This window comes from Pseudopodoces humilis, chromosome 17 (genome assembly GCF_049639895.1).
Source record: "Pseudopodoces humilis isolate 2021_Gansu_Grassland_sample_001 chromosome 17, ASM4963989v1, whole genome shotgun sequence".
Taxonomy (NCBI): domain Eukaryota; kingdom Metazoa; phylum Chordata; class Aves; order Passeriformes; family Paridae; genus Pseudopodoces; species Pseudopodoces humilis.
Window position 1 is genome coordinate 20,577 of NC_142216.1, and position 17,540 is coordinate 38,116.

Below are 17,540 nucleotides of genomic sequence, written 5' to 3' on the forward strand. Positions count from 1 at the left end.
AATCAGGCTCAAAAGAGAAATCAAGCTCTCATCTGTAGAATGCCGAGTTTAAGTGCTGCTTGAGGCTCAGAAAGTTAGCAATATTTACTGGACAACTCTGTACTATACACAGCTCATTTTCTACTCTAATTCTATCTATTTATGTATCTCATAAGACAGGTTCTTAGCTGCTATGCAATTATTGCCTCCATCTACTGTTAAAACCAACTGTTTTCACAACTTCATCTTCATACCTCTTAAGATATTTTTTGAGGCCTCCAGGTGTTTTAACAATACCTGTAAGGAACATAAGAATGAGTTATGTTTATAGTGTCTTGCAACGGAGCCAAATACCAGATGAAAAGTGACCGGGAAACATTTCTCCTCAGTAACACGAAAGCACATTCTCATGCAGTATATGCATTTCTGCACATACTATCAAGGTCCTAAACATTAAACTCAGTAGATTCTAGACCAGAAATAGCACACAGGAACTGGCAGTGGGCAGCCCCGACTGAGTTGCAAGGTCAAACCAGAGGACCCCCAGAGGCCCCTTCCAACTCTGACACCTCTGTAGTTCCACAAGCTCACGTAACTTCGGAATACTTTCCTGGTTTTTCATGTATCTGACTTTGCAAGGTAACTCACAAAGTAGCACCACAACCTGCTTCAGCCAGACAGCACATTACAAATTCCTAGTGCCTAAAGCAATAAAAGCTATAGTACAGACCAGTTACATAGAGATGTCATTCAGTATCTCCCCAGCAAGCAGTAATGTGACAATACAGTGCCCCCATAAGAATACAACTTTTTTCCCTAGATTTCTCTCCTAGGGAACAATCCACACTTTCTAGCATTACATGCAACTTTGGAAGACAGAAAGAAATCAGCTCAATTCAACAGCTGCTCTCAAGCATACAATGACACTTCACAGTTACCTTGTGAGCCTTCTTAATACAATGCTATGTGTAGATCAGAGAACCAGCAGAGTTCTCCATATAAATCTTACTTTTCTCCTAAGGCACTAAATTTCCTGCTGATTAAGATGGCACAGAATAAATAATCACTTCTGGAAAGTTGTGGTTCTCTAGAAATCTTGCTTTCCAAGAAAGTCTGTTGTGAGGGAGTTGTCCTTCCAAGAGGGATGTATAAAAGAAAGCCCAGCACTGCAAAAGTACAATGAACGGAAATCAAGTCATTAAAATGAGGGAAGGTGAAACTTCCCCAGAACAAGCTTTGCAATTTTAAGAACACTAGCACCCGTCTCTTCATATATGCTCTACCTACCAAGGAAATTATTCTAGTCTAAAAGAAACCAGTCCCAGAAATGTAAAGCCGGAGAATCACAAACTCAATTTTTAAGAAGTAAGTAATAAAGATATTTAGGTAATGTATAAAGGTTTAAAACCTGACAGTTGTCTCCCCTATATTTTCACACTTCTTACTCTCCACGGAGGATTACTGCCAACAAGAAAACATTTTTCCCTTTTATGCAACAAATCATTAAGTTTCTCAGATAGGAAACCGTATTTCACTATTTTCTTATCCAACAGCAGAACACTGACTCATAATACTACAAAGCATGGAAAACATTTCTTTTCAAAAGGCAGTCATGGCTTCAACTTTGTATGTCACGGTACAGGTATTTTAGGATAACTTATAGGCACACAAAGTTTGACACACCCATACCACCCTCTTCAGCCCCCACCTTCAAGAATCATTTTCTCCTATTACACTTCTCTCCGTGGCCAGGCATATTAGGAAAAGGCTCTAAACATTTACCGAACACAATACTGCTAGGTGAAGATTTAACCATTTGCATAATTGCACAATGAAGCCCACAGATGACACTGAAGAGAAACTACATTCCAGCATTTCCTGCTGAAAACACCAAACAGCAGCTGATAAAAGCGTTTTATCAAAACAGCACATTCAGCGCTCTCATTAACAAGAGAATTTCTATGCAAGACAGTGCCATCCAATGCAGAACTGTATCTAGAAACTCACTAAGAGGTCACGTGGGTGGTGGCAGATCTGCAGTGGCTTTGATCAAGCAAAGCACAATCTAGCAGTCACATTTGTACTAGAAGAACAAAACAGTATCCGTGCTAAGACATTGCTCTTGCTCTGGGTAAGTTCTGCTGCTCGACATCATCAGCTTTATACCGCACACTAGATAGTCCCTGACTCTACTGCAGACTCACTCTTGCAAACAAAAGCCAATTCCCCTTGTTTACCCACAAGCTAATGACATCAAGCATCAATGCTAAGTAAAAGCTGCTTAGCACAGGACCTAGCTTAGGAAGACAAAGATAAATCCAAATACCAGAACTGAATCTTCAGAAATTCTTCCTGTGCTTCAAAGCAGAAAAGCCACTACAAATAAATGGATTCTAGAGAAGATTCTGGAAAGCAACTCCGTGGAAACCTAGTAACCACAGACTATCACAGCAGGCACAAGGAAAGGGCGAGAAGATCAGTGCAAGGGGAGACTTGGCCTCCAAGTCAAATCCCTCACAACGATTTACATAAATAATTCGCTATGCAAAATTTTGATTAAAAAAAAAATCAAGAAACATGGTCATAGACATACTTGGTATATAGAGAAGAATGATGCTTCTCTCTTGCTCAGTACAGTAAAATCTAGGAAAGCGATTCCTCATGACTGGATCTTTCACATACCCATGAAAGATTTTTATGCTGTTTGGAGAGAGGAATTTCATTTGGAAATAGGAAGTATTCCTACTTCATTTGCATGCATTTGCATGTGCTAGTAAGACATGAATATGAAGTTTGCTAATAAACCAAAAAAGAGAAAAATAATTGGTTTTTTTTAAACTCAGAATCAAGGATTTCCTACTGGCTTCTGGATAAGGCCATGTGGATAATTTAGGAGAAATATTTCTCACAATATGTAAGTTTCTAACATGGAGTGTAAAGGTTTTTAATTCTTTAAAAGCTATGAAAAATAGTAAACCCAACTTAATTGGCTTCCTGAAATAACTGGTCAATTCAAGAGCAAAAAATTTGCCACCAAGACAATGGGAAATAAGAAAATTTCTTATTTCCTAATCTTCAACTTTATACTTTTGAAAGGCTACAGACATACTTGTGGAGCATTAGTTGCAGAAGTGCTTCTATAGCTTGTCAACAGCAAAATACTGGGCTCTCTGTGAAGAATTCACTGTAATTTTAGAAATGTGACAGCAAAAATATGGGACAAAAACACCTGTATGCAGGTTCCTGTGATAATTAATTTCAGTGAAAATTAAGACCATCTAGTATGCATTCAGACACCCATGTCTATAATGGTGCACCTTCATTATAGATCTTAACAACAAGAACTCTACTCATATATCTCATAAATTTTCATTGACTCAGCTGGCATGTGTACAGGGGATCTCCCCTTAACAACGTCCAAGAGATTAGTATGGCTCGGCAAATTTTCTCTGCAGCACTGCAATTTCACTCCCACAATACATATTCTACATTCCTTGTAGTTTTCTGTCCCAAGTGTTAAGTATTGCTTGAGTCTCAGGACACTGATAAACATGGCACAATGTCAGACAGAAAATCTGTGCAAGGGCTGCAGCAGGATAAAGCAAGAGGACTGATTAATCACAGTATTGTGCCATAGTCCCTGCTTTTTATCCCCCATAAACGAAATCCTGAAGTTAACGGAACTCAACTGTTAATAAATCAACTGTTTCGGTTTTCATGTCCTGAGGATTGACTCTCCTAAAGCTGAGAGGTGAGGGCTTCTGAAATTCTCAAGTATGCCCGCAGACTATTTTGAGACAGATTTTCCCAATCTTCTAGAATAAAAGAATTTGTCTGAAGCAGCAAGCAACACAATGGCATGGGTTCAACCACCAAATGGCAAAGCGAGTATGCTTTCCATGGAACTGCATGGGACCTACTGCACGTGACTGACCTCATTCTGATGCTCTCACGAAGTCAGAGTAAGCATTAGAACCTGAAATAAAATCCAGCAGCTTCAAAAAGAGCCAGAATCTTAGAGATGCCAAACTTTCCTTCTCAAGAGTAACTCTTAACTACTTCATCATATAATGTGCATCTAATAGCACATTTTCTTTATTAGTTTTTCCAATTATCTCCCTTCACCTTCCAGAAAAAATAAAACAAAAACCAATCTCTTCATCTTCCAGTATGAGTAACAGGACTCTAGCATATACCTCCCATGAGCCAGTCCTTTATGTTCAAAAGCACTCAGCATACATGACTTCAGTCACTTTCTCAAAGGCGATGGACATATTAGGTACAGTCAATTCTAAAGGAATATGACTCATGGTGGGCACTTCTTAACAACACACAGCTGCAGGAGAATACCCAGAGCAAGATAAGACATTTTAGAGAGCCACACACCCCGTGGAACTCCAGTGTCTAGTATTTTTCCAGCTTCTGTGCAATGGATGTCTCTAACCCTAGTCGGTTTTTCCAGCAAAGATTCTCAACTAGAGTTAGTTATACAGTGGGAATTCCGAAGCAACTGGCTATGTACAGACATATCAGCATTCCCTCCAACAGAGAGATGAAAAGGAGAAAATTCCTGAGGATTTGTATCCTCTACTCTGCTTTCTGAATCCCAGCCTCCCCCTTGCCTTGGAATGAGCTCTGTAAAGCAGTATCTATTATGTACAAGAATCTCAGCTCCCTTCCTTTGGAGAGTTTCCCCATGAAAGCAAAAGGCAAGTCCCAGGACAGAGACAGGTGCTGGGCGGGAAGGTCGCCTTAGGATGACTCGCCAGAAGCAAGAGAGCCAGGAGCTTTCTTCTTAGGGCGGGCTTTTACACTTCTCACTGGAAGCTGAGGAGAAAGAGAAAGAGGCATCTTAGGCTAGTTTATTTTAACATCTAAATGTCTAACAGAAAGATGCAAGAATGCAGAGTGAAAATAGGACAAAACATGATGATGACCCTATTCATGTCATCTGTTGTCTGAAAAGGCTATTTAACCATTCCTTTTTTTTCATTAAATAAATCACTCAACATATCCATCAAATAGCAACCAGGAGAAGACATTCTAAAGCAGGGTATGTACAGTAGCAAAATCAAAGCCAGCTGTCCAAACAAAAGGTTAAGCACAGATATTTCTAACTGGTAACATTCACATAACATTTCACTACTCTAACTTTTCTGCTTCTTAACTTCCATCACCAGTGCAGTTCTCTGAAAGCTGCAGAAACATCCTGAACTAATCTGCACACTTTACTTCTGTGTCCTTCATTCTAGATATTGGCAAGAAGAGCACATTTAGTCATCCATGATGCATTAATCCCTGCCTGGCAACCTCAGAGATCTCAGTCAAAGACCTCCTACAAGTCCTACATCTGACCCAAAGATCCAACCGTCTGAGCATAAAAATCAATATGCCTGCAAAGGGCTTTATCAGTATTTCTGTATTCACAATGAACAGCATAGAAGAATTCAGTCTGTCTTTTCACAATTTCAATTTGAAAAGTCCTCACTAGGAAGCTTTGACTCAAATTTCGAGCCTCTTGTTTCCTTGCTCCTGTCTAATACAGTAGACAAGAAAGAAGAGGGGTCAACTCAGAAATAAACCACAGAAAGATCCAAATTAAATTAAAATGCATCTGTGGACACAGATGTCCATCCCTGGAGATAATCAAAAGCCATCTAGGCCTGGGAACTGGCTCTACATGAGCAGTGGGTTTGAATCAGATGAATTCAGAGATCCCCTCCAACCTCAATTATTCCGTGATTCTATTACAAGGAGCACTTTAAGCACATGGAAAGTTTTCCACACACTGTAAAATCAGATTAGCAGTACAACTTAAAATCTAATGCTCTAAGCAATTACTTTTCTTCAAACTACTTCATATTTAGCCTGAATATTTGACAATGTGCATCAGTTATATAGCATTCTTTATCTTAGATAAAAATAGTAACATTAGAAATCCAACTTTAATCAAGCAAATAGGACCCCAACTTCATAAAACGGGAGAAGCATTTTATCATGTACAACAAATCTAACTATAAGAAACACTCAAGTAAGAGTCGAGACCTGGAAAGCAGCACCTCAAAAAAGCATTTTCTAGAAAATACACATGAAAATACCTGAAAAAAAGATTGCTAAGATTAAATGATTCTTGTACATGACTGCATTTACTTTCATGTATGGTTTATTTTAATAATAAGAAATCAGGCATCTCATGCCCCATCTGAATGGCTGTAAATACCTTGGATCATCATGTGAACATAAGAAGACAACTGAACAATCACTAGTTACTCAAACTTCAAGAAAAAACCCCAGGAATGGGGTAAGTGGGGAGTGGTGTAATTCCCCATACCTAATGTGTAAAAGCCAAGAGAGTCCTAAGAGGGTACACAACTGCTGCATTTAGATGATGAAAAAGAAAGTGAAAAGTGATGAAAGTGACTGTCCCGGCAATAAATGTCACTGTTATAAATTCAGACCGCAGCAGACAGGAGAGAGGATATTGTCAACAAAACACATTAAAAATATCTCATGCTCCACCCTTTGACACAAAACCCAAATGAAAGAAAAGCTGGGTTCTGGCTTATCACAGAGGCTTACAGGCATGATAAAAATGCAAAAGCTAGAGACAAGTACAGCAAGTAGACAAGTCCTCTGACGTAGGACTCATCTAGCAAAGACAGTCCATTTTATAAACAAAATTTATACATACAGCTTCTACATGCTGAGACTATAAAGCTAGAGCCTTCCAACCAAGTTCACAAATCAACGTCAGTGCTGGAAATTATCTGTACACCAACTCACCTCAGCTTTCATCACCTTTTTAGGAGTTTTGAGACTCTGGGTACGTTTAGGAACTTTGTCTCCTGCATCTTCATCTGATGGGTCTGTTCTAGTGTCTGATGGGGTTCCATTAGACCGATGTGCCATACTGCTCTCCTCTCCCGAGGAGTAACAGGAAGCTAAGGAACAAGAGCAAAAGTTTTCGCAAATCTTTTAAAAAGAAATCACGAGGCTTAAAATGGCCCATCCTCAAGGAACACATGACAGAGAGATGTCAACCATCCTAAATAATGATAATGAGATAAGTACAGGGATGTATTAAATGAGAAGGCTCTAGGAAAGACAATGCAACTTCTCCCAGATGATCTACAATCTTGTACTCCTTTCTGAGACCCAAGGCTCAGGGAAGCCCTCCTGGCTCACCATCCGAGGTCTCATAAAATGGCCCAGCAGGTGCTCTGTACCTGAGTCTTCAATAGGTTCCAGAAGACTCGCACCAGAGCGGTGCAGCTGTGGATCACGGCTTCGCATATGCACAGTATCTTCATCTCGGATCAGAGTGAGATCCTGCATGCTGAAACTTCGAAGCTTCTCAGACAAAACTCCCTGGCCCTAAGAGGACATAAAATTAGGGTGAAAGGCACCTCATCAAGATCATCTCACATGGGATCACTCATTCAGAAGAGGAGCCCTATTCCCCACTAGGATTCTCTGAAAAAAACAGAGAAGGAAAAATGTATGCTCCCAAGAACAACTAAGATGTTAAAGCAAAATCCACTCCACTACCCTTCTACTTTTTCTAAGTCAAGGATGGAATCACCTGCAGAGCAAACTGGAAGGAGGGGAAAGTAGGTTGGTGCCAAACAAATAGTAGTATCCCTAACAGGCCCGTAACACCTAACTGCTGCTACACAAAAATAAATTGCTGGAGAAGTCCTGAATGTTACAGATGGCATTGCATTACCTTTGCAGCTGCAGTAACTGCTGCATTGGCAGCAAGGTTTAACCCTCTCTTGCCAACTCGCATCATCGTTTCGTAGCTCTTGTCACAAGCCTGAGTAATGTATTCATCAATTTCCTAGGAATGGAACATGGCATTTAGCTCCTCATTACAAACACGATCAAAGTTTCCCCATCATCACCCTTAAAAACACAAGGCTCATCTGGGCACTCTTTATTCATTGGTGTCATTGATGATATAACTCGAGTTTCTCTGCTAATTAGAGAAAGTGTGTAAATGCAGCTTTAAATTACAGTACAGTATTTCCAAATGATAACAAGTGAAACAAAGCAGTTGCTTACACCAACAATGCGAAAAAATAGACCGGCTACAGAACATGCTGCTCCTATCACGATTCAAAAGGCTTAACTACTGACAGTGACTGTAAGGGCTCATGACACTGGGTTAGCCAAGCACACTTTCTACGCATTAGGCAAACTATTGGCTACACTGCAATCTTCAGTAAGCTGCAGTATGACATCGTTGTCAGACACAGAAACATTCTGCTTTCACTAAGGTCAGCACAAGGAAGATTCACTGATTTCAGTTTTTATCGTGGCATAATTAAGTTACAAGTCAGTCAGTCCCCAGACAGGTCCATATCTTCCAACAACAAGCAAGTACCTTCTCCTTATTGGAGAGCGTTGGGTGCACAAACTTCCTGTAGAGGACACTGGAACCCTTGGTGTAAGGGGAGAGCAGCCAAATCACAAATGCGATTTTCAGCTCGAAATAAAAGGGAAACCTGAGAGAAAGAGGAAAGAAAAAAAAAGGAGAAGAGAGAGAAAGATGGAGAACTGGAATCAAGATCAGCACAGAGACAGATGGAGGTAACTAGTAGAGAGCAACACAGGCGGAAAGATTGTAGGCAAGGTAAAGGGCCAGAAACAAGAGAATCAATTATCCAGGTCAGAAAAGCAGAACCCTTTTTAGAATCCTAGGACATACCTTCTTCGAGTATCATTTAGTCTTTCATCCATAGCCATGAAAACTCCATAAACAGGGCATCTCTCAGCCCTGCAAACACACCAAATTACAATCTGATAGCTACTTTCATAATTCTGAAGTTTCTTCAGAGAGCATCCAGCGGATATGTTAATGTTACATTAATTTCCCTTCTCAATTTCCAAACTTTTCAACAATGTGTCTTAATAATGTCATATTCCTGCTAAAGCTGAATGGACAGTTTCAGGCTGTTTCTGAAACTTCCAACAGCTACTCCTCAGATAAAAAAAGCAGGCCCAGTGTAAAAGAGCAGGCAGAACACAAGCCTGGCATCTCTAACCCTCACCCAATAAAGTCTGGGAAAATTGTATAGCAGAGATTCTTCAACCAAGTGAATGCAAATTCTGTACTGACTCAATTAGAAGGAAGAAACTTCTGTTTTCATAAGTCCTTTATGTGAATAAGCTAAAGTTCTTGTACTTTTTCAATCTTTGCTCTTCAGATTTTATACAGGTAGAAACAAAGCTGCTGAGCATTTTTGTAAGGCATGTGTAGCAATTCATGACTCTTTAGAAGATGCAACTCTAGACCAACATTGTTTCAGAGATGCACCCAAAGCTCAAACACTAAAGCAATGAGGCAACTGAAGAAACCCTGTTTCATAGGTTCAGTTGAAGCCTTGTAACAATGAATTATCACTTTTGGAGGCCTCCATACTGCCAAGCGTGACACAGAGCACTGAAAGGAGTAAGAATCTGCTTCCTTCTATTCCAATCCCTAGTGGAAGTGAAGTTCATTGTGCAAACCACTCACAGCACAGACATGCATGTGATCTGCTCTTCCACATAAAAGGCTGTCAAAGCAAAATAGGTCCCTTCCTTCTACCATTTTTTTAAGGTGTCTTTTAGACTATCATTTTTCAAACCGTACTAGTTCATATCAACAGCTTCTCAGAAATATTTCAAGTTATAAACAGATGAAGATCCTTTTACAGATACTGTGCATTTACCCTAACTTTGCAAGCAAAGGATTTGAAACAGCTAAGATGGCAGCTACTACCCACAGTATCTAGAAATCTGCTGACTTTTCACAGGGATTGAAAACTCCTAAAGGAGACACAGTTTATTCTTAGCTTAAAAAAAAAAAGGCTTAAAAAAGGTAAAAAAAAAACCCAAAAGAAAGACACAGCAGGAACAAAAAAACCCACAACATGCCACCAAGGAACTCACCAAGAAAGAACAATGTCTGTGAGTGTTTCTGCAGTGGTGAAAAAGGCAAACACAATCCAATACATCATCCACTTCACCTGCAAAACAGCAGTCACTCAATGGACATACACCAGAACCCAGAAAAAAAGTTAAACGTCATCTCAGTATAAATGACTCATCTCCACACATTAAGACGGATTCAAAAAGAAAGCATATATAATCTGTAATGGAGATGGACACATACTAAACGGTACATTTCAGTCTGAGAAAACATGTAGGATTACTGTGCTCTAAATAGAGAAACACATACAAATACATTGATGAATGCATGCCCTGGAGCAACACTATGAGGCAATAGTGTTAAGGTCCCAAATGACTTATCCAAAAAGATTTATCAGTTCACTTTAAGAAGTTACACTCTTCCATATATCATGAATACCGTAAAAAATATATATACACTCACATATGCAAAAGTTTAAGTTTTAACTTAAGAATTTTAAGGGAAATTGCTAGTTTTCTATCTTGTTGAGAAACATGGATATGAGAAACATACTTATGTTGAGAGCATAAATAGCAGATAAATGAAGAGGACACCTTAATTAAAAGCAATTTAACACTCTTAGTGTCATCAAGAATAGGAAAAAATAACTAAATTGAATCAGGTAAATGCCACATATTAAATCCACACATTAATCCATATACTAAAACACATGAACAATTATGTTCATATAATAATGACATCTGACAAGCCTTGTTACAGCAAATACAATAAAAGCAGGTATTGCCCCAAACCTGCAAGTGTTGGAAAATTTGGTGATTTGTTCTTGAAAGACCCTTCACAAGTTCTTCATAAAAGAAAATTAATCTGCCTCCAGCTACTCTAACACAGTGAACGGTTTAGAAAATAGGGGTTAGTAATCCAAATTATTTCCACTTTATTGTAAACTTCCTTTTTCAGAACAGAAAATAGCAAAACTTGTATTTTATGGCTCTCTCCTGCCTTTTTTTTTGTTTTTGTATCATCAGTTTGGACAAGACCAGGCATTGTTCAGCTGATCTAAAGCAACTTTTCAAAATGAATGATTAAGTCCTCGATGCAGCAACATGAATCAGCTCTTGTATGAAGAAGTGTGTGAATAATGATAAATCTAAGTTTGCAAAAAGGGATCCAAAAGGGTGAGAGATTTCAGAAAACCTATACACCAGTAAATCTTACTTCAGCATTAGGAAAAATGAAGGCAATAATAGCAACAAAAGCAATTAGCAAATACCTACATATATGTAACAAAATTAAGATTATGGGGTTTTTTTCAGAAAAAAAAAAAATTCACAAGTGTAGCAGAACACTTAGGTTTCCATAAGCCTGTGCTAGCTATAGTGCTTTCCTTACAGGGCAAGGGTATATGAAGCCTCTAAGTAGTTTCTAACAGGTCTATACAAACACTTAAAAAAACAAAATCATCAAGGATAAAAATGAAGGGACTACTGAGGATTAACAGTTAGTTAAGAAAAGGAAACAAAGGATAAAAAATAAATGGCCACTTTTCACAATGAGGAAAGTTACCAGTGGAATCCCACAGGAATCAGTGTTGAGATCTGTGCTGCTCATCTTCATGAAACATCTGGAAAAGGTTGTGAATAGTAAAATGACAAACTGTGCAGAAGATACTTTCCTATCCAAGAGATTAGGTAGGAGTTGACTAAAGAATTTAAAAAAAGGATCCTGATTGATCTCCGGCTGACATTTTGTCCCTAAATGGGATTAAATACAAAGCAATGAATTTACAGTGTCTGCTTTTTCTTAGTGAAAATTATTGCATTTACATATATTAGCAGACGTCACTCAAAAGGGGTCACTGTAGGCAGTCTAAGCTTAGTGTTCATTTTTCACTCTGCTAACAGAAGGCTCAGGAGCATGAACTGAGAACAGAAAACATTGTTTTGTTACTGTTTAAATAAACTTCACGTTCACATCTTTGATACTGGATGCAGGTCTCTTGCTTTTGTCTCCTTCTGTCACCCTTCACCCTATGCTCTAAAGCCAAAGAAAAAACGTATAGCTCCTAAATGAACTAGAAGGATCCATCTTTTAGTTCCAGAAGTCCCTGCAGATGACCCTGCAGATGCAGAAACTAAAAGAGCAGAAAGCAGATGGGAAGAAGCCCTATTTTTTTTTTTTTATTTATGACAGATTACAAACACCTTCCAAAACTAAGGGTTAAATAAGGCTGCATGTTTCTTTTCAATCCACTAAAAGGAGTCAGGTTTTTGCTGCTCAGCCTGATGATCACCAGCTTCAGGTAATGGAACATATATAGTCTCCCCAGCTTGCACCAAGAACCTAAAGGAATTCGGAAAATGCAAAAGCATAATTGGAATGTAGACTTGACCAACGCTGAAGACGACATGTAAAAAGGAAAGAAAATCGCTTTTAGGACAATGTGAGCTACTAGAGCAGTTTGCCACAACTGCTGGAGGATTTATCCTGAATTTTTATCACGGTAGAGAAGACAAAATTTGCACTGTATTCTGGTGTCACTGATGGACTGTTTGTGGTAGCTTGGTCTCAAGTGTCAACTCAAGCTTCAATACACCACTTTAGCACAGAAACACCTGTAAGACCTTTCTCCACCACCAAACCCTAACCAGTGTTGGTTCTTAAGCACTATGAGCAGGCAGTAGTACATAAAACAGCTGGATTTGAAAATGGGCAGTACAGCATTCAAGTTTTCTGCTGACTTTTCACATGAAGAACAGTTTGAACAGATATTACCCCTTCTGCTGTTTCCCCCCCATCTTTTCACTTGTGTTGAGAAGGAAGAGAAGCGCTTCAAATGTAAGTGAATTAGACAGACGCCAGTCCAACACCTAACTGCTTATTTCTGATGCAGTCCTCTCAAGGAGAAATAATTAATATGTAAGTTTTAGCAGTTCAAATACATTTTCTCGAACCACTCTAGTATTTTCACTGAAACTAAAAACAAAATTATATTTCTTGCTGCAGCAATCCAGACTATCTACTTCAGGAAACCTATGCCATTGAATCACTACACAAAACTCCAAAATTAATGCCATACTTTTCCACATCATAGGTCTTGTCTCAAGTGATCCACTTAGAACATCCCTTCTTGTTAGAAGGCAACACGCTACATCACAAAAAAAGTCTGTTGTTTTAAATATGGCAATTGTAGCAATGGTGTAGACGGAGAGAGGGAAACAGTTCCAGAAGGGAAAGAGAATGAAGTTTTGACCAACATAAAACACTGATCACAAGCAAAATTGATAGGAAGCCACAAACCAAGCATCCTTTTGGAAGAAAACAAAAGTAGTACTGAAAAAGCTATAAAGGACACAAATAAGGACAAAGTTACAAGAAAGAACTTGTCTTAGACTTGCATATGCTTCCAGACTGCACTGTTTCCCCCGCTTTCCCTTCCTCACACAGCATCTCCTGAGAAAAAACAGCCCAGGTTTACGGGTTGAAAACCTCCCATTTCAGTGAGCACCCATCCTTGGCAGCTTTTCCAGAGACGACTGGAGCTGCTGCTCGGGTGGCCTGGCTGACCCGAGCCCCTGTGGAGCCGGAGTGCCATCGTCCAAGGGACAGGCCGGGGGCTTGCGAGGCGGCCGCGTAGGACGAGGCGGGCGCTGCGCCGGCACGGCGAGCCCGTACTCACATATTCCTTTACGTTTTTCGTCTTCACGGCCTTGTAGGAGGAGTACGCGGGGTAGAGGGTGCCGAAGATCAGCCTACGAGAAGAACAGACCCCTCAGTGCCTCGCGGCGCCCCGGCAGCGGTGGTGGGCACTGTCCTCAGGATGCCGGTGCGATGCCGGTCTCCGGGCGGGGCTCAGCAGCCCTCACCGCGGCGCCTCCCGTGGGCCGCAGCAGCCGGCGCGGACCCGCCCGTCTGCGGCCGCAGCCACCGCGAGGGCCTCCGCTCCCCAGCCATCCCTTCCCGGGGCGCGGGGTCCCGCAGGGCAGCACCGACGCCACCGCCAGAGCCCCGCGGTGGGCCGCGGCCCCCGAGGCACCACCAGGGAAGGGCCACGAGCAACGGCCCGCACCTCCCCGCGCCCCGGCCGCACGCACTCACACCACGAGGCGGGAGATTATCCAGGAGACCATGGCGGCACCGGGCGCGGCTCAGGGCTGAGCAGCGGCAGGAGGCGGCTCTTAAAGGGCAGGTTCCTGCAGCAAGTGCAGCTCCGCCCCGTGTGCTTGCATGGGAGGAGTCGACGCGGCGGAGGGAGAAGCCGCAGGGCGCCGAGCATCCCGCCCCGCTGCGGAACCCCGGCGAGCCGCGCTGCCCGCCCCCTGCTAGGGGAAAGCCCCGCGCTCGTTCGCAGCAGGTCGGGAGGTGCGGCGGGAACCCGGGAACGGAGCCCCGCCAGCGGAACGGCAGCAGCGAGGTAGGCATGTGGCGTTGCTGGAACGATGGCAGAGAAGTGAGCAAAGTGAGGAAAATTACAGGAGAGTGCCGAGTTGAGATCACGGGCACTTGGGAAGTGATACAGTAAGAGAGGCCACAAGAAGCCATCTTCCCTCCAGCCGCCTCCTCCAGGGAAATCAAGACAACAGCTATTACATGCTGCAAACAAGGTTGCTAGGTGTAAAAGCGTTTCAGATATCCACAGCTCCGAGTTTCACCCAAAACAGGATGCAAAACGAAACTCAGCTAGCCGATACTGACGTTTGCGTTATCAAACCAGAAGAATAAAGTGTTACTTGTAGTTTCCAGGTAAGATACTCCTCCTCGAAAGCTGAGAGGTCAAAGATTACTTTGTTAACTGTACAAAGGTGAACAGTGTATGTGGGAATATCCTTAGTGCAGGGTGGGAAATGTGTATGCTTAAACATACTGGAGTGCCGGAAACTGTTGTATTTTAACAGCTCACCAAGGAATACTGTTAAAAGAATCTTCCTCCTCAGTCAATGCCAGTTTATTACTGCGTCCCTGGGACCTGTATATATATTAGTCAAGGATTGATTAGGCCCCTTACATAGATCTCTGAATCACACTGAGATATCCATTATATAATACATATATTTACAAAAAATACACTTTTTAAATAATAATAATAAAAAAAATCGCTAGAAATCGACTATGGTTCTTCAGCTAATTAAAAAACAAAAAAACAACCAAAAAAACCCAAACCAAAACACACAAAAAAACCAAACCCGCCCCCCCCCCAAAAAAAATCACCACCAAAACAACTCACATCCACAAAAAACCCCCAAAACAAACAAACAAACAAAAACCCCAAAGTAAGACATTGTGGCAAAGTCTCATTAGTTGCCGATAGTTGCTAAAGAGCCTTTATGAAAAGGAATGCGACCAAGGAAAGAGTCAGAACAAAAACAAAGAGCTGTTCAGGAAGAATTTTCTCATGAATGCATGAAATTCAGTATAATGAGCAGTGATGACAAATACAAAACATTGACAACTTCCCATTACATGCAAGAGATGAAAACACAAATGTGTCTACAGACAGTGACAAAGAACATTTTGTCACAGTCTGCTTTTGGATCTGAATGTCCACAAAATGACTGCATAAGGGACTGCACAATTTACACCGATGGCAAAACTGACCTACTAATAGGATAAAAGGAATCTGCTTTCACATCTCCAAATAACACCAAACACGCAAAACCTTCAACAAAATAACTACATCTCTAACTGCATCAGTTTCCTGTTGTGACCAGCACAACCAACAGGCCTGTTACTTGAGTAATTTGTTTGTGCCCAGATGAGTGGAAGATGCAAACAGAAGAGGGAAAATGCAGAGATCCGGTGAGTAACACATATGACAGTGTGAGAACACTAAATAACTGCAGCATGGGTAATTGACACCTAAATAAAATGTGCCTTAGTGTTTTAAGCTACTTCATGTACCACGGGGCAGTATGAAAATCTACAGTGCATTAGACACAAACGGTGGTAAGAACAACAGAATCTCATCAGAATCAACATCAGTAGAGAAGGTGGTGTTGTAAATGTAAACGGCAGCTCACTGTTAAGTAGCATGTTGAGCTCTAGAACAACTTCAGAAAAGGTATTTTAAACTAGCAATTTATATTTAACAATAAGAAGTTAATTTTTTTTCCCATATAATAAATAAAGATTAATTAATTAACTTACCTTTCCACAAGGAGAAACTACTGGTAGTTTAAGGGATATTTTTGGAACAAAAGTCAGCTAAAGGTTAAGTCAAAATAAAAATATATATTAGTAGTATTCTTTTCATTAAGTTATCAGTAATATTGTATAATGCTCTGTAATAAAGATCTTATGACCTACCCAGGAAAGCAATTCATCAATTGTTTTCAAATTAAGATTGTATGGGGTTTTTTTTGCAGATATGCTACTGCCGAAACAACTCATGATAAACTTGTGTTCTACAAATGATCCAAATAGGCCCCCAAATATCTATCAATCTGCTATGGCTAAGCAATTAAGCATGGAAATCAAACAAGCTGTTCCTCAAGTAGAGCAGCTTAAGCAAAGCTACATTAAGAAAAATGCCAGGTCAGATCCAGAATTCCTGCTGAAGCTGAGGTTCAGGCAGAAGCTGCTATGATGAAGAGGAACATCAATTCATCAGGGCTCAAGAATATAAGATTCCCTCTGGAAAAGTTTAGCAGACTAAATATGAGTCTTAGGAGTAAAGGTGATGTGGAAGAGCACAATGGGAACCCTCTCTGAAGCACAAAGGTGCAGATTGTAGTGGAAGAGTATCAAAAGCTGAAAGAAGTAAGGAAAACAGAAAAAGAGCAAGCTGACCGCCAAAAATGACATTGTAAGAGCTATGGCCCCTAGAACTAGAAATTGTTCTGAGAACATTTCTTTACTGGTTTTGCTTTGTGATTGAAAGCTTTTCTCTTAGAAGACAGTTTCCTAGAGGAAACAGCTGTAATTTGTTGTATCCAGCTCTTGAAACTTTTATAACCATTTTCCTGTTAGACAATATAAAGTCAGTGATAAATAAAAAGCTCCTGCAAGGCAGGGGAATGAGGGAGATAAGAGAGAAAAGATGATTTCTGCCTGGTTATTTTTCAAATGCCTGTTGGGAATGTGCAGGTCTTTTTCAAAGGTTGAGAATAGGAATCTTGAAGACACTGCCAATTGAGAGGAAAGAAGCTGATTTCACATTCTGAGACGCACTGGAAGAGAGTGACCACAAGCGGGCATTAGCATGCATACCAGCTATCTGGATAAATTTGGGGAAACACTGAAGTTGACAATCAGAAGGTAAGATTCTTTACAGTAACCAAAACTGGGAAGATGCACTGTCAATCAGGTTGTTCTATGCTATGTTTCACTCACATCACTACATGTGAAACATGTAGTTTCACAATCATTTTCCACTGAATTAATGCTTACTAGGTGTGCTTGATGCATGAATAAATCACTAGTGTGTCATACACCCCAACCAATACCTCTTAACTGTAGAAGCTCAGAGCTATCAAAGGGCTATCAGGAGTGAAGAAGGAAATTATACATGCAGGAGAGCAATAGTTTTAAATAATATCCATGCCTTGTAACTCCTTTCATATTATTTAGATTGTAGATAAATTCAAGTTACTGCTTAGCACCTAACTTCACTGCTCCAATTCTGATTCCACATCCTCAGGTTTTACAAAAG

At 40.6% G+C, this 17,540-nt stretch overlaps 1 protein-coding gene across 5 annotated transcripts; it reads right to left on the bottom strand.

Moving 5' to 3' along the window:
* Nucleotides 1-1,356: 1,356 nt before the first annotated feature.
* Nucleotides 1,357-14,101, bottom strand: REEP2 (receptor accessory protein 2). 5 transcript variants are annotated; one of them, XM_088063646.1, is made up of 10 exons: nucleotides 13,991-14,051; nucleotides 13,572-13,644; nucleotides 11,459-11,516; nucleotides 9,916-9,992; nucleotides 8,690-8,758; nucleotides 8,366-8,486; nucleotides 7,706-7,819; nucleotides 7,206-7,353; nucleotides 6,763-6,920; nucleotides 1,357-4,806 (listed from the first exon to the last, which is right to left on the bottom strand). In XM_088063646.1, exons 3-10 carry the CDS (start codon nucleotides 11,507-11,509, stop codon nucleotides 4,732-4,734), a joined length of 813 nt encoding a protein of 270 aa, XP_087919772.1. In that variant the 5' UTR covers nucleotides 11,510-11,516; nucleotides 13,572-13,644; nucleotides 13,991-14,051; the 3' UTR covers nucleotides 1,357-4,731. The 5 variants fall into 5 exon arrangements, with proteins under 5 accessions (XP_087919772.1, XP_087919771.1, XP_014108628.1 ...); XM_088063645.1 differs by lacking the exon at nucleotides 11,459-11,516 and having other exon boundaries at nucleotides 13,991-14,101; XM_014253153.2 differs by lacking the exon at nucleotides 8,690-8,758.
* Nucleotides 14,102-17,540: the final 3,439 nt, after the last annotated feature.

Bases quoted from the DNA above. Each gene is read 5' to 3' on its own strand.
- REEP2 (XM_088063645.1), bottom strand. From the start codon at position 14,022: ATGGTCTCCTGGATAATCTCCCGCCTCGTGGT. The intron at 13,645-13,990 runs GTGAGTGCGTGC...TTCTTCTCGTAG, and splicing joins ATAATCTCCCGCCTCGTGGT to GCTGATCTTCGGCACCCTCT. The intron at 9,993-13,571 runs GTGAGTACGGGC...GCTGTTTTGCAG, and splicing joins CGAAAAACGTAAAGGAATAT to GTGAAGTGGATGATGTATTG.